Here is a 25,912-nt window from a genome sequence, read left to right as displayed (position 1 = left end):
TTGTTCCAGTTACCAGTTGGTCTGAAACAAATTAATCTGGATTTTCACTGGATTTGACCCCTAACAATAGACGCGGGTAAATGTCTAGTAATATACTATAAAAACATTACATTCTCGAGTCCCACACCTAGTTCCTGCCAGTATACCATAGCGGTCAAAAGTTTAGACACACCGACTCATTCAAAGGTTTTCTTAATTTTTTTACTTATATCTACATTGTAGAATAATAGTGAAGACATCAAAACTATGAAATAACACATATGGAGTCATGTAGTAACCAAAAAGTGTCAATCAAATCAAAAATATATTTTAGATTTTAAATTCTTCAAAGTAGCCACTCTTTGCCTTGATGACATCTTTGCACACTCTTGGCATTCTCTCAACCAGCTTCACCTGGAATGATTTTCCATCAGTCTTGAAGGAGTTCCCACATATGCTGAGTACTTGTTGGCTCAAATATAACAAATGTTTGGTTACTACATGATTCCATATGTGTTATGTCATAGTTTTGATTTCTTCACTATTATTCCACAATGTCAAAAATAGTAAAAATGAAGTAAAACCCAAACTTTTGACTGGTACTGTATGTATTTTAGACAGGAAGGACCCTGTATGAGATCAGCCACAGATTTATCACAACTTACTGTGTAACGAGAAAATGAAGTTTCTCTTCTCCTCTCCAGGTGGACCCTCTAAGGGGTGAACTGATCCTCAAGCGCTCCCTCGAAGCCGACCTGTCCAACGCTGAATACAAACTCACCATCGTAGCTCAAGATGGCGGCTCCCCTTCCCTGTCCAGTGAGGTGGAGCTACCGGTCACCATCATGAATAAGGCCATGCCGGTGTTTGACAAGCCCTTCTATGGCATCACAGTGAGGGAGGATGTCCCCGTGTCCACCCCGGTCCTGTATATCAACGCTACCAGCCCCCAGGGACAGAGTGTTATATACACTGTCATGGAGGGAGACCCTTCACTACAGGTTGGAGTTATACACACACACACACACACAGACACACACACAGACACACGTACACACACACACACAGAGACACACACACACACACACACACACACACACACACAGACACACACACACACACACACACACACACACACACACACACACACACACACACACACACACACACACACACACACACACACACACACACAGAACACACACACACAGTTCTATAGCACTACACCAGAGACAACAACACACACGAGTCACACTGAATATCCCATTTTACCTAACAGACCTAAACACTAACACACACAGACAAACCTATAGCACTATACCAGTTTAACAATTGAGTCACACTGAATATCCCATTTTACCTAACTCCTAAACCTAACACCTAAACCTAACACCTAAACCTAACTCCTAAACCTAACACCTAAACCTAACTCCTAAACCTAACACCTAAACCTAACTCCTAAACCTAACTCCTAAACCTAACCCCTAAACCTAACTCCTAAACCTAACACCTAAACCTAACTCCTAAACCTAACACCTAAACCTAACTCCTAAACCTAACTCCTAAACCTAACTCCTAAACCTAACTCCTAAACCTAAACTCTAACTCCAAAACCTAACTCGTCCGTCAGTCCTCAGCAGGCCAGGCTCCGTCCCTAACAAATCAAATCAAATGTATTTATAAAGCCCTTTGTACATCAGCTGATATCTCAAAGTGCTGAACCGAAACCCAGCCTAAAACCCCAAACAGCAAGCAATGCAGGTGTAGAAGCACGGTGACTAGGAAAACCTCCCTAGAAAGGCCAAAACCTAGGAAGAAACCTATAGAGGAACCAGGCTATGAGGGGTGGCCAGTCCTCTTCTGGCTGTGCCGGGTGGAGATTATAACAGAACATGGGGCCAAGATGTTCAAATGTTCATAGATGACCAACAGGGTCAAATAATAATAATCACAGTGGTTGTCGAGGGTGCAACAAGTCAGCACCTCAGGAGTAAATGTCAGTTAGCTTTTCATAGCCAGTCATTAAAGAGTATCTCTACCACTCCTGCTGTCTCTAGAGAGTTGAAAACAGCAGGTCTGGGACAGGTAGCAATAGAGAATTACCCTAGCCCCCAAACTGACCCTAGCCTCCCGACACAAACTATTGTAGCATAAATACTGGAGGCTGAGACAGGAGGGGACAGGAGACACTGTGGCCCCATCTGACGATACCCCCGGACAGGGCCAAACAGGAAGGATATTCAACCCTCTCAAGTGACTCAACCTAGTGACGGAATGGAAGAGCACCAGTAAGCCAGTGACTCAGCCCCTGTAATAGGGTTAGAGGCAGAGAATCCGAGTGGAAAGAGGGGAACCGGCCAGGCAGAGACAGCAAGGGCGGTTCGTTCCTCCAGAGCCTTTCCGTTCACCTTCCCACTCCTGAGCCAGACTACACTCAACCATATGACCCACTGAAGAGATGAGTCTTCAGTAAAGACTACACTCAACCTACTGAAGGCAGGTCCTATTTTCAATAAAGACTTAAAAGGTTGAGACCGAGTTTGCGTCTCTCACATTAGGAGGCCTGCATATTATGACCGTAGTGTACGTGTAGGTATGTATGGCAGGACCAAATCAGAGAGATACGTAGGAGCAAGCCCATGTAATGCTTTGTAAGTTATCAGTAAAAACCTTGAAATCAGCCCCTGCCTTAAAAGGAAGCCAGTGTAGGGAGGCTAGCACTGGAGTAATATGATCAAGCTGTTTGGTTCTAGTCAGGATTCTAGCAGCCGTATTTAGCACTAAATTAAGTTTATTTAGTGCTTTATCCGGGTAGCCGGAAAGTAGAGCATTGCAGTAGTCTAACCAAGAAGTAACAAAAGCATGGATTACTTTTTCTGCATCATTTTTGGACAGAAAATTTCTGATTTTTGAAATGTTACGTAGATGGAAAACAGCTGTCCTTGAAACAGACTTGATATGTTCGTCAAAAGAGAGATTAGGGTCCAGAGTAACGCCGAGGTCCTTCACAGTTTTATTTGAGACGACTGTACAACCATCAAGATTAATTGTCAGATTCAACAGAAGATTTGTTTCTTGGGATCTAGAACAAGCGTCTCTGTTTTGTCCGAGTTTAAAAGTAGAACGTTTGCAGCCGTCCTCTTCCTTATGTCTGAAACACAGGCTTCCAGTGAGGGCAATTTTGGGGCTTAACCATGTTTCATTAAAATGTACAGCTGTGTGTCATCCGCATAGCAGTGAAAGTTAACATTATGTTTTCGAATGACATCACCAAGAGGTAAAATCTATAGTGAAAACAATTATGGTCCTAAAACGGAACCTTGTGGAACACCAAAATTTACAGTTGATTTGTCAGAGGACAAACTATCCACAGAGACAAACTGATATCTTTCCGACAGATAAGATCTAAACCAGTTCAGAACTTGTCCGTGTAGACCAATTTGGGTTTCCAATCTCTCCAAAAGTGATCGATGGTATCAAAAGCAGCACTAAGATCTCGGAGCACGAGGACAGATGGTCGGACGCCATTAAAAGGTCATTTACCACTTTCACAAGTGCAGTCTCAGTGCTATGATGGGGTCTAAAACCAGATTGAAGCATTTCGTATACATTGTTTGTCTTCAGGAAGGCAGTGAGTTTCTGCTTATTCAACATTTTTTTAGAAGAATGGGAGATTACATTTAGGCCAATAGTTTTTTATATTTTCTGGGTCAAGGTTTGGCTTTTTCAAGAGAGGCTTTATTACTGACACTTTTAGTGAGTTTGGTACACATCCGGTGGATAGAGAGCCGTTTATTATGTTCAACATAGGAGGGCTGAGCACAGGAAGCAGCTCTTTCAGTAGTTTAGTTGGAATAGGGTCTAGTATGCAGCTTGACGGTTTAGAGGCCATGATTATTTTCATCATTGTGTCAAGAGATATAGTACTAAAACACTTGAGTGTCTCCCTTGATCCTAGGTCCTGGCAGAGTTGTGCAGACTCAGGACTAATGAGCTTTGGAGGAATACGCAGATTTAAAGAAGTCCGTAATTTGCTTTCTAATGATCATGATCTTTTTCTCAAAGAAGTTCATGAATTGAATATTGCTGAAGTGAAAGCCATCCTCTCTTGGGGAATGCTGCTTATTTGTTAGCTTTGCGACAGTATCAAAAATAAATTTGGGATTGTTCTTGTTTTCCTCAATGAAGTTGGAAAAATAGGATGATCGAGCAGCAGTGATACGGTACGGTCTTTCCAAGCATGTCGGAAGACTTCCAGTTTGGTGTGGCGCAATTTCCGTTCCAATTTTCTGGAAGCTTGCTTCAGAGCTCAGGTATTTTCTGTAGACCAGGGAGCTAGTTTCTTATGACAAATGTTTTTAGGGATGCGACTGCATCTAGGGTATTGTGCGAGGTCAAATTTAGTTCCTCAGTTAGGTGGTTAACTGATTATTGTCCTCTAACGTCCTTGGTTAGGCAGAGGAGTCTGGAAGGGCATCAAGGAATCTTTGGGTTGTCTGAGAATTTATAGCACGACTTTTGATGATCCTTGGTTGGGGTCTGAACAGATTTTTTGTTTTTGCGATTTGCAAACGTAAACAAATGGTGGTCAAATAGTCCAGGATTATGAGGAAAAACATTAAGATCCACAACATTTATTCCACGGGACAAAACTAGGTCCAGAATATGACTGTGGCAGTGAGTAGGTCCGGAGACATGTTGGACAAAACCCACTGAGTCGATGATGACTCTTGAAAGCCTTTTGGAGTGGGTCTGTGGACTTTTCCATGTGAATATTCAAGTCACCAAAAATGAGAATATTATCTGCTATGACAACAAGGTCCGATAGGAATTCAGGGAACTCAATGAGGAACGCTGTATATGGCCCAGGAGGCCTGTAAACAGTAGCTATAAAAAGTGATTGACTAGGCTGCATAAATTTCATGACTAGAGGCTCAAAAGACGAAAACGTAGTTTTTTTTGGTAAATTTAAATTTGCTGTCATAAATGTTAGCAACACCTCAGCCTTTGCGGGATGTGTGGGGGATATGGTCACTAGTGTAACCAGTAGGTGAGCCCTCATTTAACACAGTAAATTCATCAGGCTTAAGCCATGCTTCAGTCAGGCCAATCACATCAAGATTATGATCAGTGATTAGTTCATTAACTATAACTGCCTTGGAAGTGAGGGATCTAACATTAAGTAACCCTATTTTGAGATGTGAGGTAGCACGATCTCTTTCAATAATGGCAGGAATGGAGGAGGTCTTTATTCCAGTGAGATTGCTAAGGCAAACACTGCCATGTTTAGTTTTGCCCAACCTAGATCGAGGCACAGACATGGTCTCAATGGGGATAGCTGAGCTGACTACACTGACTGTGCTAGTGGCAGACTCCACTAAGCTGGCAGGCTGGCTAACAGCCTGCTGCCTGGCCTGCACTCTATCTCATTGTGGAGCTAGAGGAGTTATAGAGCCCTGTCGATGTTGGTAGATAAGATGAGAGCACCCCTCCAGCTAGGATGGAGTCCGTCAGTCCTCAGCAGGCCAGGCTCGGTCCTGTTTATGGGTGAGTTCCAGAAAGAGGGCCAATTATTTACAAATTCTATCTTTTGGGAAGGTCAGAAAACAGTTTTCAACCAGCGATTGAGTTGTGAGACTCTGCTGTAGATCTCATCACTCCCCCTAACTGGGAGGGGGCCAGAGACAATTACTCGATGCAGACATCTTTCTAGCTGATTTACACGCAGAAGCTATGTTGCGCTTGGTGACCTCTGACTGTTTCATCCTAACATCGTTGGTGCCGACGTGGATAACAATATCTCTATACTCTCTTCACTCGCCAGTTTTAGCTTTAACCAGCATAATCTTCAGATTAGCCTTAACGTCGGTAGCCATGCCCCCTGGTAAACAGTGTATGATCGCTGGTTGATTTTTAAAAAGTCTAATACTATGGGTAATGGAGTCACCAATGACGAGGGTTTTCAATTTGTCAGAGCTAATGGTGGGAAGCTTCGGCGTCTCAGACCCCGTAATGGGAGTAGAGACCAGAGAAGGCTCGGCCTCTGACTCCGACTCGTTGCTTAATGGGGAAAACCGGTTGAAAGTTTCTGTCGGCTGAATGAGCGACACCGGTTGAGCATTCCTACAGCATTTCACTCCAGAAACCATGAGAAAGTGGTCTGTCTGCGGGGACTGTGCGAGGGGATTTATACTAACGTTACTAGCTGTACTTACTGGTGGCATAGACGCTATTTCATCCTTTTCTACACTGAAATTACCCTTGCCTAACGATTGCGTCTGAAGCTGAGTTTGCAGCACAGCTATCCTCGCCGTAAGTACAGCTACTGCAATTAGAAGGCATGATGTTAATGTTACTACTTAGCTTCGGCTGTTGGAGGTCCTGACGAATCGTGTCCAGATAAAGCGTCCGGAGTGAAAAAGTTTAATGAGAAAAAGTTGAGTGAGGGAAAAACTACAAATATAAACGGTGACTAAAACGCACAGCAGCACGTAAACAAGTCTGTAAGTTGTGACTGGATTCAATACCATACAATACCATACAATACAATACCATACAATACCATACCATACAATACCATACCATACCATACAATACCATACAATACAATACAATACAATACAATACAATACAATACCATACCATACCATACCATACCATACCATACCATACAATACCATACCAATACCATACCATACCATACCATACCATACCATACAATACATATAATACAATACAATACATACAATACCATACAATACAATACAATACAATACAATACCATACCAATACAATACATACAATACCATACAATACATACCATACCATACAATACCATACCATAATACAATACAATACCATACAATACCATACAATACCATACAATACCATACAATACAATACAGTACATACCATACAATACATACAATACAATACAATACAATACAATACAATACCATACAATACAATACCATATACAATACATACAATACCATACCATACCATACAATACAATACAATACCATACAATACAATACAATACCATACAATACATACACTACCATACCATACCATACCATACAATACCATACAATACCATACCAATACAATATTGACACATAAGACGGACAGGTAAGGGGCTATACACAGGTGATACTAAGACGGACAGGTACAAGACGGACAGGTACAATACCAAGACGGAAAGGCTGGGGGGGCTAAGACGGACAGGTACAATACCATACAATACTAATGAAGGGGCTAATACAATACAATACAATACAATACCATACAATACCATACTAATACCAAGACAGACAGGTGAAGGGGCTATACCATACAATACAATACCATACCAAGACGGACAGGTACTAATACAATACTAAGACGGACAGGTGAAGGGGCATACAATACAATACAATACAATACAATACAATACCATACAATACGGACATACCATACCATACCATAAGGGGCCATACCAGGATACCGGACAGGTAAGAGGCAATACCATAAGGGGCAATACCATACAATACCATACAATACAATACAATACAATACCATACGGACAGGTACCATACCATACTAACATACCATACCATAAGGGGCAATACCATACCATACCATAAGGGGCTAAGACGGACAGGGGGGGCTACGGACATACAATACCGGACAGGTGAGGGGGCTAAGACGGACCATACAATACAATACCTATACCGGATACAGACAGGTGAAGGGGCTAAGACGGACAGGTAAGGGGCCGGATGACTAAGACGGACAGGTGAAGGGGCTAAGACGGACAGGTGAAGGGGCAAGACGGACAGGTACCACAGGTACCATACCATAAGGGGCCACAGGTGAAGGGGCCATGGGGGGCTAAGACGGACAGGTAAGGGGCCATACCGGATACCATGAAGGGGCAAGACGGAAAGGCTGGGGGGCTACGGACATACCGGACAGGTGAAGGGGCTAAGACGGACATGGGGGGGGCTAAGACGGACATACCATACCAAGACGGACAGGTGAAGGGGCTAAGACGGACACGGGGGGCTAAGACGGACAGGTGAAGGGGCTATAAGACCAGGTAAGACCAGGTGAAGGGGCTAAGATCGGAAAGGCTGGTGGGGCTAAGACGGACAGGAGAAGGGGCTAAGACGGACAGGTGAAGGGGCCATAAGACGGACAGAATACCGGATACCGGACAGGTAAGGGGCCGGACAGGTGACCATACCATACCATACCATAAGACCATAAGGGGCAATGAAGGGGCTAATGCTTACGGACAGGTGAAGGGGCTGAATATTGACAAGACGGACAGGGGGCTAAGACGGACAGGTGAAGGGGCTAAGACGGAAGGTGAAGGGGCTAAGACGGACAGGTGAAGGGGCTAAGACGGACAGGGACAGGTGAAGGGGCTAAGACGGACAGGTGAAGGGGCTAAGACGGACAGGTGAAGACGGAAAGGCTAAGACGGACAGGTAAGAAGGGGGGCTAAGACGGACAGGTGACGGACAGGGGCTAAGGCTGGGGGGCTAAGACGGACGGAAAGGGGCTGGGAAAGGCTGGCTAAGACGGACAGGAAGGGGCAAGACGGACAGGTGAAGGGGCTAAGACGGACAGGTGACAGGGGGCTAAGACGACAGACAGGGGGGCTAAGACGGACAGGTGAAGGGGCTAAGACGGACAGGGGAAGGGGGCTAAGACGGACAGGTGAAGGGGCTAAGACGGACGGACAAGACGGACAGGTGAAGGGGCTAAGACGGAAGGGGGCTAAGTGAATGGGCTAAGACGGACAGGTGAAGGGGCTAAGACGGACGGACACAGGTGAAGGGGCTAAGACGGACAGGTGAAGGGGCTAAGACGGACAAAGGGGCTAAGGGGCTAAGACGGACAGGTGAAGGGGCCAAGACGGACAGGATAAGGGGGATAAGGGGCTAAGACGGACAGGTGAAGGGGCTAAGACGGACACGGGGGGCTAAGACGGACAAGACGGACAGGATAAGGGGCTAAGACGTGAAGGGACGGACAGGATAAGGGGCAAGACGGACAGGTGAAGGGGCCAAGACGGACAGGATAAGGGGCTAAGGGGAAGGGGCTAAGACGGACAGGTGAAGGGGCTAAGGGCCAAGACGGACAGGATAAGGGGCAAGACGGACAGGTGAAGGGACAGGATAAGGGGCTAAGACGGGTGAAGGGGCTGACGGAGGGGCCAAGACGGACAGGTGGAGAAGGGGCTAAGGGGGGGCTAAGACGGACAGGTGAAGGGGCCAAGACGGACAGGATAAGGGGCTAAGACGGACAGGTGAAGGGGCCAAGACGGACAGGTGAAGGGGCCAAGACGGACAGGTGAAGGGGCTAAGACGGACAGGTGAAGGGGCTAAGGTGAAGGGGTACACCCTTCTGTAAGTCTCTTTGGGTTAAAAGTGTCTGCAAAATGGCATGAGTCATTGCTCCTTCTTGGTCAGGTGGGTTCTGTAAAACAGAATGTATTCTTACCTGTGAAATAAACATGATTATTAATCTGATTCCAGTTTGACATGGGCTTTGATACCGGTGCGATCCGTGTCAGCTACCCGTTAGACTACGAGACCACACCATACTACCGATTAACGGTGAAGGCTACGGACACGCAGACTGGTGCAAGGTCGGAGGTCGATGTGGACATCGCCGTGTTGGACGTTAATGACAACCCTCCGCTTTTCCAGAACGTCTCATATTCCACCACACTGCCCGAGAACCTGACGGAGGGGGGGCCAAGACGGACAGGTGAAGGGGCTAAGACGGACAGGCTGAGGGGCCAAGACCATGATCGGCACTCCAGTATTACAGGTCTGTCTGTCTGTCTGTCTGTCTGTCTGTCTGTCTGTCTGTCTGTCTGTCTGTCTGTCTGTCTGTCTGTCTGTCTGTCTGTCTGTCTGTCTGTCTGTCTGTCTGTCTGTCTGTCTGTCTGTCTGTCTGTCTGTCTGTCTGTCTGTCTGTCTGTCTGTCTGTCTGTCTGTCTGTCTGTCTGTCTGTCTGTCTGTCTGTCTGTCTGTCTGTCTGTCTGTCTGTCTGTCTGTCTGTCTGTCTGTCTGTCTGTCTGTCTGTCTGTCTGTCTGTCTGTCTGTCTGTCTGTCTGTCTGTCTGTCTGTCTTTTGAACTACCCTTGGGTGACAGAAGTCCTCACAAGGGTAGTAAAACAAGAAGATTTACACTTTGGATGGTGTATCAATACACCCAGTCACTACAAAGACACAGGCGTCCTTCTCAGCTGCCAGAGAGGAAGGAAACTGGTCAGGGATTTCACCATGAGTCCAATGGTCACTTTGAAACAGTAAAATGGTAATGACTTTGACAGGAGAACACTGAGGATGGATCAACAACATTGTAGTTACTCCATAATATTAACCTAAATGACAGAGTGAAAAGAAGGAAGTCTGTACAGAAATCATGCATCCTGTTTGCAACACAGCACCAAAGTAATACTGCAAAAATGTGTTTTCTCCTGAATACAAAGGGGTCTGGAGGGGGGTTACAGTGAGATTAGAAGGAGAACAGAGACCTGGAGGGGGTTACAGTGAGATTAGAAGGAGAACATAGACCTGGAGGGGTTACAGTGAGATTAGTAGGAGAACAGAGACCTGGAGGGGGGGGGTTACAGTGAGATTAGTAGGAGAACAGAGACCTGGAGGGGGTTACAGTGAGATTAGTAGGAGAACAGAGACCTGGAGGGGGTTACAGTGAGATTAGTAGGAGAACAGAGACCTGGAGGGGGGGGGGTTACAGTGAGATTAGTAGGAGAACAGAGACCTGGAGGGGGGGGTTACAGTGAGATTAGTAGGGGAGAACAGAGACCTGGAGGGGGGTTACAGTGAGATTAGTAGGAGAACAGAGACCTGGAGGGGGTTACAGTGAGATTAGTAGGAGAACAGAGACCTGGAGGGGGTTACAGTGAGATTAGTAGGAGAACAGAGACCTGGAGGGGGGGGGGTTACAGTGAGATTAGTAGGAGAACAGAGACCTGGAGGAGGTTACAGTGAGATTAGTAGGAGAACAGAGACCTGGAGGGGGTTACAGTGAGATTAGTAGGAGAACAGAGACCTGGAGGGGGGTTACAGTGAGATTAGTAGGAGAACAGAGACCTGGAGGGGGTTACAGTGAGAGTAGTAGGAGAACAGAGACCTGGAGGGGGGTTGCATTGAGATTAGTAGGAGAACAGAGACCTGGAGGGGGTTACAGTGAGATTAGTAGGAGAACAGAGACCTGGAGGGGGTTACAGTGAGATTAGTAGGAGAACAGAGACCTGGAGGAGGTTACAGTGAGATTAGTAGGAGAACAGAGATCTGGAGGGTGGTACAGTGAGACTAGTAGGAGAACAGAGACCTGGAGGGGGTTACAGTGAGATTAGTAGGAGAACAGAGACCCGGAGGGGGTTACAGTGAGACTAGTAGGAGAACAGAGACCTGGAGGAGGTTACAGTGAGATTAGTAGGAGAACAGAGACCTGGAGGGGGTTACAGTGAGACTAGTAGGAGAACAGAGACCTGGAGGGGGTTACAGTGAGATTAGTAGGAGAACAGAGACCTGGAGGGGGTTACAGTGGGATTAGTAGGAGAACAGAGACCTGGAGGGGGTTACAGTGAGACTAGTAGGAGAACAGAGACCTGGAGGGGGTTACAGTGAGATTAGTAGGAGAACAGAGACCTGGATGGCCTCCTGCATGGAATGGGGCCTGGGATTAAAAATAAATATTTAAATTAGAAATGTAGGACAAAACACACATCACGACAAGAGAGACAACACTACATAAAGAGATACATACTAAGACAACAACACAGCATGGTAGTAACACAACATGACAACAACATGGTAGCAACACACCATGGTAGCAGCACAAAACATGGTAGAAACATTATTGGGTACAGACAACAGCACAAAGGGCAAGAAGGTAGAGACAACAATACATCACACAAAGCAGCTACAACTGTCAGTAAGAGTGTCCATGATTGAGTCTGAATAGTAAAGATGAGGTAACCTTTACTCTTCTGCTTTGTGAGTGGGAGGGGACTGGGAAAGTGGGAGGTGACTGGGAAAGTGGGAGGGGACCGGGAAAGTGGGAGGGGACTGGGAAAGGGTGAGGTAACCTTTATTCTTCTGCCTTGTGAGAGGGAAGGCACTGAGAAAGTGGGAGGGCACTGGGAAAGTGGGAGGGGACTGGGAAAGTGGGAGGGGACTGGGAAAGTGGGAGGGGACTGGGAAAGTGGGAGGGGACTGGGAAAGTGGGAGGGGACCGGGAAAGTGGGAGGGGACCGGGAAAGTGGGAGGGGCCTGGGAAGGTGGGAGGGGACTGAGAAAGTGGGAGGAGACTGGGAAAAGGTGAGGTCAAGCCTATTGCCTGCCTTGTGAGTGGGAGGGGACTGGGAAAAGGTGAGGTCAAGAGTATTGCCTGCCTTGTGAGAGGGAGGGGACTGGGAAAAGGTGAGGTCAAGCGTATTGCCTGCCTTGTGAGTGGGAGGGGACTGGGAAAAGGTGAGGTCAAGCGTATTGCCTGCCTTGTGAGAGGGAGGGGACTGGGAAAAGGTGAAGTGAAAAGAGGCAAAGATGGGAAAGAGAGAGTTGGAAAGAAATGAATCGAAGGCAGACTTCAGGAGGTTGAAGAACGCTGAACCATCGTCAAGGAAATAAGCTTACCAAGGTGTCAAGTTCATTGAGGAACTCTCTAAGTACTGGTGGGTGATAGATGACAACAACTGAAACAGGAAACCACTGAATGTAATGATAGAAATACATCTGACCCAGGTCGGCTTGATGTGTCAGTGAATCAAGAACAATAACGTTGAGCGTTTGAGGACCACTTTGACTACATATATCTCTTCCCCCAGGTGTTGGCGTTGGACAGTGACTCAGAGCGTAACTCGTTGGTCCGCTACCAGATCCTGTCAGACGTCTACAACAGTACCGACTTCTTCCACATCGATAGCAGCAGCGGACTGATCCTCACCGCACGCACGCTCGACTACGAAACCATGCAACAATACACCTTCATCATCAGGGCAACTGACAGCGGCGACCCTGCCCTGAGCAGCGAGGTCAATGTCATGGTTTTGGTTACAGACACCAACGACAACCCTCCTTCCTTCAGCCAATCGCTGTACGAAGTGTACTTAAGCGAGCTGGCCCCCAGAGGACAGTTTGTGACCTGCGTCCAGGCCTCTGACGCTGACAGCTGTGATGCAAATAGACTCAGGTATAAGGCTACAAAAAATATTACAATACAGTTGACCACCCAGCAAACAGGGGACGTCCTAAGGACGTCCAGGGGACTATGACACAATCTCCTGACGTTCTGAGGAAGTCCAAACGACAAATGTTTGTTTGCAGGGTAGTTTAATAGGTATTTTGTCTTTCCGAATCTGTGGTGCAGGGACTCCCAGGAGTATTAATACTACCGGTTTGGGGTGCAGGGACTCCCAGGAATATTAATACTACCAATTTGGGGTGCAGGGACCCCCCGGAGTATTAATACCACCAATTGGGGTGCAGGGACCCCGGTAGTATTAATACTACCAATGAGAGGTGCAGGGACCCCCAGGATTATTAATCTGGTCTCTGTTCTCCTGGTCTGTGTCCTCCTGGTCTGTGTCCTCCTGGTCTGTCTCCTCCTGGTCTGTCTCCTGGTCTGGGTCCTCCTGGTCTGTGTCCTCCTGGTCTGTGTCCTCCTGGTCTGGGTCCTCCTGGTCTGTCTCCTCCTGGTCTGGGTCCTCCTGGTCTGTCTCCTCCTGGTCTGTGTCCTCCTGGTCTGGGTCCTCCTGGTCTGTCTCCTCCTGGTCTGGGTCCTCCTGGTCTGTGTCCTCCTGGTCTGTCTCCTCCTGGTCTGTGTCCTCCTGGTCTGTGTCCTCCTGGTCTGTGTCCTCCTGGTCTGTCTCCTCCTGGTCTGTCTCCTGGTCTGTGTTCTCCTGGTCTGTGTTCTCCTGGTCTGGGTCCTCCTGGTCTGGGTCCTCCTGGTCTGTGTCCTCCTGGTCTGTGTCCTCCTGATCTGTCTCCTCCTGGTCTGTCTCCTCCTGGTCTGTGTCCTGGTCTGTGTTCTTCTGGTCTGTCTCCTCCTGGTCTGTCTCCTCCTGGTCTGTGTCCTGGTCTGTGTTCTTCTGGTCTGTCTCCTCCTGGTCTGTGTTCTCCTGGTCTGTGTCCTCCTGGTCTGTGTAGTTTGTGAGGACCGTGCGGATGATGTGGGTGCTGAAAGTGTAAATTGGGCTTAAGACAGTTGTATAATTTTTCTAGTAATATGTTGCTATGTAATGTTGTCATGATGTCTCTAGGTAATTGAATGAATACATCTCTTGATGCTCCTTGACACATTATCAGTGATGTACCTGGGGTCATAGGGTGTTTTGGGTCTTATAACATCAGACGCCCTCACCCAGGTGACCCACCCGAGATTGATCAGACACAGACTTGTGTCCAGGTGGCATTATGCTGCTCACCCATGAATCTCCTCTCTTGATCCAGGGGTATCTTGAGGCTTTTTCAGCTGCCTCAATGGTGCTGCTGATGGCTCTCCTCCTCTTCGCTCCATTGATGCCGAGTGTGTTGGCGGCTCTGTAGAAGAATTGCCCAGCAAAACTTCTGCAGCCTACCTCGATAGGCATGCACCTTCCAACCCTGCTTCCCGCAGTCAATGAGCAGTCCCTCGTATTTGCCATCATTGTCACATATGCCTCCTCCAGACAAACTTTCCAAGGCACTGTCATCTCCAGAATAATGATGGTCTTTGTGGACTCTGAGACCAAGGTGATGGTCTGGTCTCAGGGTTGTCTTGACAATATCAATCAAATGTATTTATAAAAGCCCTTTTTTCAGCCGATGTCACAAAGTGCTGACAATATTCTGCGGGAAGTCGAGCTGTTTCTCCAGGTCTGCTGTTACCTGGCAGAGCAGTAGCTAGGATCCCTGCTGGTGGTTTGGATTCTAAGCCTGGCTTCTCTCCAGCTCGAACGACAGTGATTCCTGTGCAGATTGCTTCAGATTGCTTCTGATTCCTGTGCAGATTGCTTCAGATTGCTTCTGATTCCTGTGGAGATTGCTGCAGATTGCTTCAGATTGCTTCAGATTGCTTCAGATTGCTTCTGATTCCTGTGCAGATTGCTTCAGATTCCTGTGCAGATTGCTTCAGATTGCTTCTGATTCTAGTGAAGACTGCTTATTTCTTGTTGCCGATTGCTATCAGCGTATCTTCTCCAGTGGTCTTGAGAACTTTGTCCTGGCGCCAGCGATAACAGCCCCCTCCCAGAGCTTTAGGACAACAACCTAAAATGTGCTCCAGTGTCCCTGTCTTGGGGCGTAGCGGGCATGCACTTTCCCCACAGCAGAACTGGTTTGGTGAGCTGGGTAGGACATCATGCACCCCCTGGATCAGGAACTTAATGCGGTGTGGTTCTGCCTGCCAGAGGTCAGTCCGCAAGACTTTCCTGTCCACTGCCTGCTCTCACCTCATCTAGTCTCACTTGCTGTCTCATTCCCACTGCTCTATTGGACCTCTCCTCTTCCACAGCTGTTATCACCTCCTCCTGAACCAACCTGCTTCTCTCCTTCCCCTTGGGAGTGTCGTACCGGGGGTTGAGAAGGTTCCCAGACCGGCTCTTCCCTCAGTCAATGCTCCCACCAGAACACTGTGGTGCAGCCGAGACTCAGCCTGTAGCACGTCTTCCTCTGCTCTCTACTTCCTCCCTGTATTGACCACTATCCTCCCTTAGCCCACCTTTGGGTCACTCCACTCCCTGTAATGTACCACTTCCCTGGCCCGAGTCACCTTGATCTTTCAGGGACTTCAGCAGCTGTTTGTTGCTGTTCCCATAGAGGGCGATGCTGCTCAGTCTCCTAGGCAATCCCAGCCACCTTCAGAGATAGCTGTTGACCTTCCTCTCCAATTCCTTGACAGTGGAGACCGGGACGTCGTAGATTAGTAGACTATCCTCGGGAGGATGCCATGCTGATACAGCCACGCCTTGAACTTGCCGAACTTGCCAGACAGTCCTGACTGATCAACTGCTCTCAGCCAGCTCTCCACTTCAAGTACCCTTTGGGATGACCTCCCTTTTGCACCGATGTGTTCGATGTAGCCATTCTTAGAGAGTAAATCTACAAGTCACCTCGCTACAATGCTGAAGACAAATCGTTCCTTCAACACTTAGCAATGTGATCCTGAACTGGCCGATTCTCTTTGGACTCTTCTTCCTTTTAGATCCAAAATCTTTTGGCGAAACTGTTGTGGAATCAAATCTCAACCTTTCCTCTCCTCCAGATGACCTTCGGGATCTTCCAGAGCCGCTTGAGTAACAGAGGGCAGTACATGTAGACCTTGTACGGGACTTCGATTGGTCCAGGAGCTGAGCTAGACCTTCTGCACAACGTCCTGTACTTATTTTCAGGAGTGGCTCCCTGTTGTCGAACTCTGTGACTGGTGCTGTTGGGTGCTATCAAGATGTTACACTGGCCCGACTCCTGCTCCTTGTCGTGGTCGCCGTACATGTTCTGGATGTGCTGGTCGATCTCCTCTTTGGAACAAGCCAAGTTCCCACTGTGCTTCTACTTTAGCAGCTGCCTTTGTGAAGCCAAAGGGATTTTGGCTATGAAGCCAGTTCGCTTCTTGGCTCTTTCTTCCCACCATCTTTCAGCCCTACGCTTCTTTCTCAGGTTGCTCCATAGCTCTCTTAAGGTTGGTCGTGACTGGCCTCCTTGTCCTGAATTCTTGATCTTGTGGATTTTGACATGTCTATTTCACCGTGATGTACGGTGTTCTGGCAGGCCTCTGCTCTACTGCCCCAAACCTTTCCACTACTATGCTGACTAAGAATGCAGTATCACTTTACTTGACCCCTAGGTCGTAACACGTTATAACACTAGTCATAACCATATCATAATAACTCACCTGTTGTGAAATATATTGTTATTTTATGGTTGGTTATGACACCTACATAAGAGTGTCAAAACTCAAATTTAGTCCGTTGTTGTAATGAATTCTTTAGTCATGTTTTTCCCCCAGCATATGTTAAATAACATTAGTAGAAAATACACGTTATGACACTGTCATGAAGCATTATGATCATCCTAATAATATAAACCAGATAGGCCAATCACATACATGTCCTTATGTCAGTCATCAGTCACATAGAGGGTGTCTTGTCCCGCTCCTTAAATCTGCTGTAACATTCATCCCAGTCATCGGAAACAGAGCACTGGGCTAGCTGCATGTCTGACGTCAATGTACGCAATTACAATGAGACTTTAATATGGTCAACTTGAGAAATGTTTATATAACATAAACAAGTAGGCTATGGAGTAATGGAATGTTTTACCTTGTGTTGTAGGTTATGTAGGTTATGACACTCTTATGACACTCCTATGTAGGTGTCATAACCAGCCATACAATAACTACTGTTGTAGGTTATGACACTCTTATGACACTCCTATGTAGGTGTTATAACCAGCCATACAATAACTACTGTTGTAGGTTATGACACTCTTATGTAGGTGTTATAACCAGCCATACAATAACTACTGTTGTAGGTTATGTAGGTTATGACACTCGTATGACACTCTTATGTAGGTGTCATAACCAGCCATACAATAACTACTGTTGTAGGTTATGACACTCCTATGTAGGTGTTATAACCAGCCATACAATAACTACTGTTGTAGGTTATGACACTCCTATGTAGGTGTTATAACCAGCCATACAATAACTACTGTTGTAGGTTATGACACTCCTATGTAGGTGTTATAACCAGCCATACAATAACTACTGTTGTAGGTTATGACACTCCTATGTAGGTGTTATAACCAGCCATACAATAACTACTACTGTTGTAGGTTATGACACTCTTATGTAGGTGTTATAACCAGCCATACAATAACTACTGTTGTAGGTTATGACACTCCTATGTAGGTGTTATAACCAGCCATACAATAACTACTGTTGTAGGTTATGACACTCCTATGTAGGTGTTATAACCAGCCATACAATAACTACTGTTGTAGGTTATGACACTCCTATGTAGGTGTTATAACCAGCCATACAATAACTACTGTTGTAGGTTATGACACTCTTATGTAGGTGTTATAACCAGCCATACAATAACTACTGTTGTAGGTTATGACACTCTTATGTAGGTGTTATAACCAGCCATACAATAACTACTGTTGTAGGTTATGACACTCTTATGTAGGTGTCATAACCAGCCATACAATAACTACTGTTGTAGGTTATGACACTCTTATGTAGGTGTTATAACCAGCCATACAATAACTACTGTTGTAGGTTATGACACTCTTATGTAGGTGTTATAACCAGCCATACAATATCTACTGTTGTAGGTTATGACACTCTTATGTAGGTGTTATAACCAGCCATACAATAACTACTGTTGTAGGTTATGACACTCTTATGTAGGTGTTATAACCAGCCATACAATAACTACTGTTGTAGGTTATGACACTCTTATGTAGGTGTCATAACCAGCCATACAATAACTACCATTGTAGGTTATGTGGGTTTTGACACGACTATGTAGGTATCATAACCAGCCATACAATAACAACTGTTGTAGGTTATGACACTCTTATGTAGGTGTCATAACCAGCCATACAATAACGCAATATACAGTATGTCACAACAGGCCTAAATATATGTCATGACATAATGTGATCATATGATGACAACCTGGTACCGGGCTAGTCTCTATATTATATTATAAGTAATTTGCTTCTGTGTTATGACGTTATCCATCCAGGTACAATATCCTATCCGGTGATGAGCGGATGGTGTTTACGATGGACACAGAGACGGGGTTGATATCTCTGTCCAATCAGAGAAGACAGGGGATGAGGGCTTCCTTTAGGCTCAACGTGTCTGTGTCCGACGGGGTCTTCACCAACACCGCTGAGGTTTGGAGAGTTATTTTATTTCTTTGTTATTTTTTGTTTCTCGTTTTAATTGATGTTATTATCCTTTTTTGTATTTTAAATAATAAGAGAAATACTACCAATAGATTAATAATAACAATGGAGTAATACCAAGAGAAATACTACCAATAGATTAATAATAACAATGGAGTAATACCAAGAGAAATACTACCAATAGATTAATAATAACAATGGAGTAATACCAAGAGAAATACTACCAATAGATTAATAATAACAATGGTGTAATACCAAGATAAATACTACCAATAGATTAATAATAACAATGGAGTAATACCAAGAGAAATACTACCAATAGATTAATAATAACAATGGAGTAATACCAAGATAAATACTACCAATAGATTAATAATAACAATGGAGTAATACCAAGAGAAATACTACCAATAGATTAATAATAACAATGGAGTAATACCAAGAGAAATACTACCAATAGATTAATAATAACAATGGAGTAATACCAAGAGAAATACTACCAATAGATTAATAATAACAATGGAGTAATACCAAGAGAAATACTACTAATAGAGTAATACTAACAATATAGTAGTACTAGTCAGTCATAATAATAGAGTAGTAATAATCAGTCATAAAAATATAGTAATAATCAGAGTCATAATAGAGTAGTAATAATCAGTCATAATAATAGAGTAGTAATAATCTGTCATAATAATAGAGTAGTAATAATCAGAGTCATAATAATAGAGTAGTAATAATCAGTCATAATAGAGTAGTAATAATCAGTCATAATAGAGTAGTAATAATCAGTCATAATAATAGAGTAGTAATAATCTGTCATAATAATAGAGTATTAATAATCAGAGTCATAATAATAGAGTAGTAATAATCAGTCATAATAATAGAGTAGTAATAATCAGAGTCATAATAATAGAGTAGTAATAATCAGTCATAATAGAGTAGTAATAATCAGTCATAATAGAGTAGTAATAATCAGTCATAATAATATAGTAGTAATAATCAAAGTCATAATAATAGAATAGTAATAATCAGTCATAATAGAGTAGTAATAATCAGTCATAATAGAGTAGTAACAATCAGTCATAATAGAGTTGTAATAATCAGTCATAATAATAGAGTAGTAATAAATAGTCATAATAATAGAGTTGTAATAATCAGTCATAATAATGGAGTAGTAATAATCAGTCATAATAATAGATTAGTAATAATCAGAGTCATAATAGAGTAGTAACAATCAGTCATAATAATAGAGTAGTAATAATCATTCATAATAGAGTAGTAATATTCAGAGTCATAATAGAGTAGTAATAATCAGAGTTATAATAGAGTAGTAATAATCAGAGTCATAATAGAGTAGTAATAACCAGTCATAATAATAGAGTCATACTAATAGAGTAGTAATAATCAGTCATAATAATAGAGTAGTAATAATCAGAGTCATAATAGAGTAGTAATAATCAGTCATAATAATAGAGTAGTAATAATCAGAGTCATAATAGAGTAGTAATAATCAGTCATAATAATAGAGTAGTTATAATCAGTCATAATAATAGAGTAGTAATAATCAGAGTCATAGTAATAGAGTAGTAATAATCAGTCATAATAATAGAGTAGTAATAATCAGAGTCATAATAGAGTAGTAATAATCAGTCATAATAGAGTAGTAATAATCAGTCATAATAATAGAGTAGTAATAATCAGAGTCATAGTAATAGAGTAGTAATAATCAGTCATAATAATAGAGTAGTAATAATCAGAGTCATAATAGAGTAGGAATAATCAGTCATAATAGAGTAGTAATAATCAGTCATAATAATAGAGTAGTAATAATCAGTCATAATAATAGAGTAGTAATAATCAGTCATAATAGAGTAGTAATAATCAGAGTCATAATAGAGTAGTAATAATCAGTCATAATAATAGAGTAGTAATAATCAGAGTCATAATAGAGTAGTAATAATCAGATTCATAATAATAGAGTAGTAATAATCAGAGTCATAATAATAGAGTAGTAATAATCAGTCATAATAATAGAGTAGTAATAATCCGTCAATAGAGTAGTAATAATCAGTCATAATAATATAGTAGTAATAATCAGTCATAATAGAGTAGTAATAATCAGTCATAATAGAGTAGTAACAATCAGTCATAATAGAGTTGTAATAATCAGAGTCATAATAATAGAGTAGTAATAAATAGTCATAATAATAGAGTTGTAATAATCAGTCATAATAATGGAGTAGTAATAATCAGTCATAATAATAGATTAGTAATAATCAGAGTCATAATAGAGTAGTAACAATCAGTCATAATAATAGAGTAGTAATAATCATTCATAATAGAGTAGTAATATTCAGAGTCATAATAGAGTAGTAATAATCAGAGTTATAATAGAGTAGTAATAATCAGAGTCATAATAGAGTAGTAATAACCAGTCATAATAATAGAGTCATACTAATAGAGTAGTAATAATCAGTCATAATAATAGAGTAGTAATAATCAGAGTCATAATAGAGTAGTAATAATCAGTCATAATAATAGAGTAGTAATAATCAGAGTCATAATAGAGTAGTAATAATCAGTCATAATAATAGAGTAGTTATAATCAGTCATAATAATAGAGTAGTAATAATCAGAGTCATAGTAATAGAGTAGTAATAATCAGTCATAATAATAGAGTAGTAATAATCAGAGTCATAATAGAGTAGTAATAATCAGTCATAATAGAGTAGTAATAATCAGTCATAATAATAGAGTAGTAATAATCAGAGTCATAGTAATAGAGTAGTAATAATCAGTCATAATAATAGAGTAGTAATAATCAGAGTCATAATAGAGTAGTAATAATCAGTCATAATAGAGTAGTAATAATCAGTCATAATAATAGAGTAGTAATAATCAGAGTCATAATAGAGTAGTAATAACCAGTCATAATAATAGAGTCATACTAATAGAGTAGTAATAATCAGTCATAATAATAGAGTAGTAATAATCAGAGTCATAATAGAGTAGTAATAATCAGTCATAATAATAGAGTAGTAATAATCAGAGTCATAATAGAGTAGTAATAATCAGTCATAATAATAGAGTAGTTATAATCAGTCATAATAATAGAGTAGTAATAATCAGTCATAATAATATAGTAGTAATAATCAAAGTCATAATAATAGAATAGTAATAATCAGTCATAATAGAGTAGTAATAATCAGTCATAATAGAGTAGTAACAATCAGTCATAATAGAGTTGTAATAATCAGTCATAATAATAGAGTAGTAATAAATAGTCATAATAATAGAGTTGTAATAATCAGTCATAATAATGGAGTAGTAATAATCAGTCATAATAATAGATTAGTAATAATCAGAGTCATAATAGAGTAGTAACAATCAGTCATAATAATAGAGTAGTAATAATCATTCATAATAGAGTAGTAATATTCAGAGTCATAATAGAGTAGTAATAATCAGAGTTATAATAGAGTAGTAATAATCAGAGTCATAATAGAGTAGTAATAACCAGTCATAATAATAGAGTCATACTAATAGAGTAGTAATAATCAGTCATAATAATAGAGTAGTAATAATCAGAGTCATAATAGAGTAGTAATAATCAGTCATAATAATAGAGTAGTAATAATCAGAGTCATAATAGAGTAGTAATAATCAGTCATAATAATAGAGTAGTTATAATCAGTCATAATAATAGAGTAGTAATAATCAGAGTCATAGTAATAGAGTAGTAATAATCAGTCATAATAATAGAGTAGTAATAATCAGAGTCATAATAGAGTAGTAATAATCAGTCATAATAGAGTAGTAATAATCAGTCATAATAATAGAGTAGTAATAATCAGAGTCATAGTAATAGAGTAGTAATAATCAGTCATAATAATAGAGTAGTAATAATCAGAGTCATAATAGAGTAGGAATAATCAGTCATAATAGAGTAGTAATAATCAGTCATAATAATAGAGTAGTAATAATCATTCATAATAATAGAGTAGTAATAATCAGTCATAATAGAGTAGTAATAATCAGAGTCATAATAGAGTAGTAATAATCAGTCATAATAATAGAGTAGTAATAATCAGAGTCATAATAGAGTAGTAATAATCAGATTCATAATAATAGAGTAGTAATAATCAGAGTCATAATAATAGAGTAGTAATAATCAGTCATAATAATAGAGTAGTAATAATCCGTCAATAGAGTAGTAATAATCAGTCATAATAATATAGTAGTAATAATCAAAGTCATAATAATAGAATAGTAATAATCAGTCATAATAGAGTAGTAATAATCAGTCATAATAGAGTAGTAACAATCAGTCATAATAGAGTTGTAATAATCAGAGTCATAATAATAGAGTAGTAATAAATAGTCATAATAATAGAGTTGTAATAATCAGTCATAATAATGGAGTAGTAATAATCAGTCATAATAATAGATTAGTAATAATCAGAGTCATAATAGAGTAGTAACAATCAGTCATAATAATAGAGTAGTAATAATCATTCATAATAGAGTAGTAATATTCAGAGTCATAATAGAGTAGTAATAATCAGAGTTATAATAGAGTAGTAATAATCAGAGTCATAATAGAGTAGTAATAACCAGTCATAATAATAGAGTCATACTAATAGAGTAGTAATAATCAGTCATAATAATAGAGTAGTAATAATCAGAGTCATAATAGAGTAGTAATAATCAGTCATAATAATAGAGTAGTAATAATCAGAGTCATAATAGAGTAGTAATAATCAGTCATAATAATAGAGTAGTTATAATCAGTCATAATAATAGAGTAGTAATAATCAGAGTCATAGTAATAGAGTAGTAATAATCAGTCATAATAATAGAGTAGTAATAATCAGAGTCATAATAGAGTAGTAATAATCAGTCATAATAGAGTAGTAATAATCAGTCATAATAATAGAGTAGTAATAATCAGAGTCATAGTAATAGAGTAGTAATAATCAGTCATAATAATAGAGTAGTAATAATCAGAGTCATAATAGAGTAGTAATAATCAGTCATAATAGAGTAGTAATAATCAGTCATAATAATAGAGTAGTAATAATCAGAGTCATAATAGAGTAGTAATAACCAGTCATAATAATAGAGTCATACTAATAGAGTAGTAATAATCAGTCATAATAATAGAGTAGTAATAATCAGAGTCATAATAGAGTAGTAATAATCAGTCATAATAATAGAGTAGTAATAATCAGAGTCATAATAGAGTAGTAATAATCAGTCATAATAATAGAGTAGTTATAATCAGTCATAATAATAGAGTAGTAATAATCAGAGTCATAGTAATAGAGTAGTAATAATCAGTCATAATAATAGAGTAGTAATAATCAGAGTCATAATAGAGTAGTAATAACCAGTCATAATAATAGAGTCATACTAATAGAGTAGTAATAATCAGTCATAATAATAGAGTAGTAATAATCAGAGTCATAATAGAGTAGTAATAATCAGTCATAATAATAGAGTAGTAATAATCAGAGTCATAATAGAGTAGTAATAATCAGTCATAATAATAGAGTAGTTATAATCAGTCATAATAATAGAGTAGTAATAATCAGAGTCATAGTAATAGAGTAGTAATAATCAGTCATAATAATAGAGTAGTAATAATCAGAGTCATAATAGAGTAGTAATAATCAGTCATAATAGAGTAGTAATAATCAGTCATAATAATAGAGTAGTAATAATCAGAGTCATAGTAATAGAGTAGTAATAATCAGTCATAATAATAGAGTAGTAATAATCAGAGTCATAATAGAGTAGTAATAATCAGTCATAATAGAGTAGTAATAATCAGTCATAATAATAGAGTAGTAATAATCAGTCATAATAATAGAGTAGTAATAATCAGTCATAATAGAGTAGTAATAATCAGAGTCATAATAGAGTAGTAATAATCAGTCATAATAATAGAGTAGTAATAATCAGAGTCATAATAGAGTAGTAATAATCAGATTCATAATAATAGAGTAGTAATAATCAGAGTCATAATAATAGAGTAGTAATAATCAGTCATAATAATAGAGTAGTAATAATCAGTCAATAGAGTAGTAATAATCAGTCATAATAGAGTAGTAATAATCAGTCAATAGAGTAGTAATAATCAGTCATAATAGAGTAGTAATAATCAGTCATAATAATAGAGTAGTAATAATCAGTCATAATAATAGAGTAGTAATAATCAGAGTCATAATAGAGTGGTAATATTCAGTCATAATAATAGAGTAGTAATAATCTGTCATAATAATAGAGTAGTAATAATCAGTCATAATAATAGAGTAGTAATAATCAGAGTCATAATAGAGTGGTAATAATCAGTCATAATAATAGAGTAGTAATAATCAGTCATAATAATAGAGTAGTAATAATCAGTCATAATAATAGAGTAGTAATAATCAGAGTCATAATAGAGTGGTAATAATCAGTCATAATAATAGAGTAGTAATAATCAGTCATAATAATAGAGTAGTAATAATCAGTCATAATAGAGTAGTAATAATCAGAGTCATAATAGAGTAGTAATAATCAGTCATAATAATAGAGTAGTAATAATCAGAGTCATAATAGAGTAGTAATAATCAGATTCATAATAATAGAGTAGTAATAATCAGAGTCATAATAATAGAGTAGTAATAATCAGTCATAATAATAGAGTAGTAATAATCAGTCAATAGAGTAGTAATAATCAGTCATAATAGAGTAGTAATAATCAGTCAATAGAGTAGTAATAATCAGTCATAATAGAGTAGTAATAATCAGTCATAATAATAGAGTAGTAATAATCAGAGTCATAATAGAGTGGTAATAATCAGTCATAATAATAGAGTAGTAATAATCATTCATGATAGAGTAGTAACAATCAGAGTCATAGTAATAGAGTAGTAATAATCAGTCATAATAATAGAGTGGTAATAATCAGTCATAATAATAGAGTAGTAATAATCAGAGTCATAATAGAGTGGTAATAA

The 25,912-nt window shown here is 40.4% G+C and overlaps 1 protein-coding gene across 1 annotated transcript in view; it reads left to right on the top strand.

The window, feature by feature from the left end:
• The window catches only part of LOC124006919 (protocadherin Fat 3-like), a 272,695-nt gene that overhangs the window by 175,354 nt on the left and 71,429 nt on the right, over positions 1-25,912 (top strand). Inside the window, exons 36-40 of the mRNA XM_046317109.1 lie at positions 684-980; positions 9,507-9,713; positions 9,778-9,804; positions 12,836-13,200; positions 18,740-18,893. Coding sequence (XP_046173065.1) covers positions 684-980; positions 9,507-9,713; positions 9,778-9,804; positions 12,836-13,200; positions 18,740-18,893 — 1,050 coding nt within the window. The remainder of the gene's footprint in view (positions 1-683; positions 981-9,506; positions 9,714-9,777; positions 9,805-12,835; positions 13,201-18,739; positions 18,894-25,912) is intronic.

The sequence above is a fragment of the Oncorhynchus gorbuscha genome, linkage group LG20 (genome assembly GCF_021184085.1).
Source record: "Oncorhynchus gorbuscha isolate QuinsamMale2020 ecotype Even-year linkage group LG20, OgorEven_v1.0, whole genome shotgun sequence".
NCBI lineage: Eukaryota > Metazoa > Chordata > Actinopteri > Salmoniformes > Salmonidae > Oncorhynchus > Oncorhynchus gorbuscha.
The sequence above is the reverse complement of the archived record's forward strand: the minus strand, read 5'-3'. Positions and strand labels throughout refer to the sequence as shown.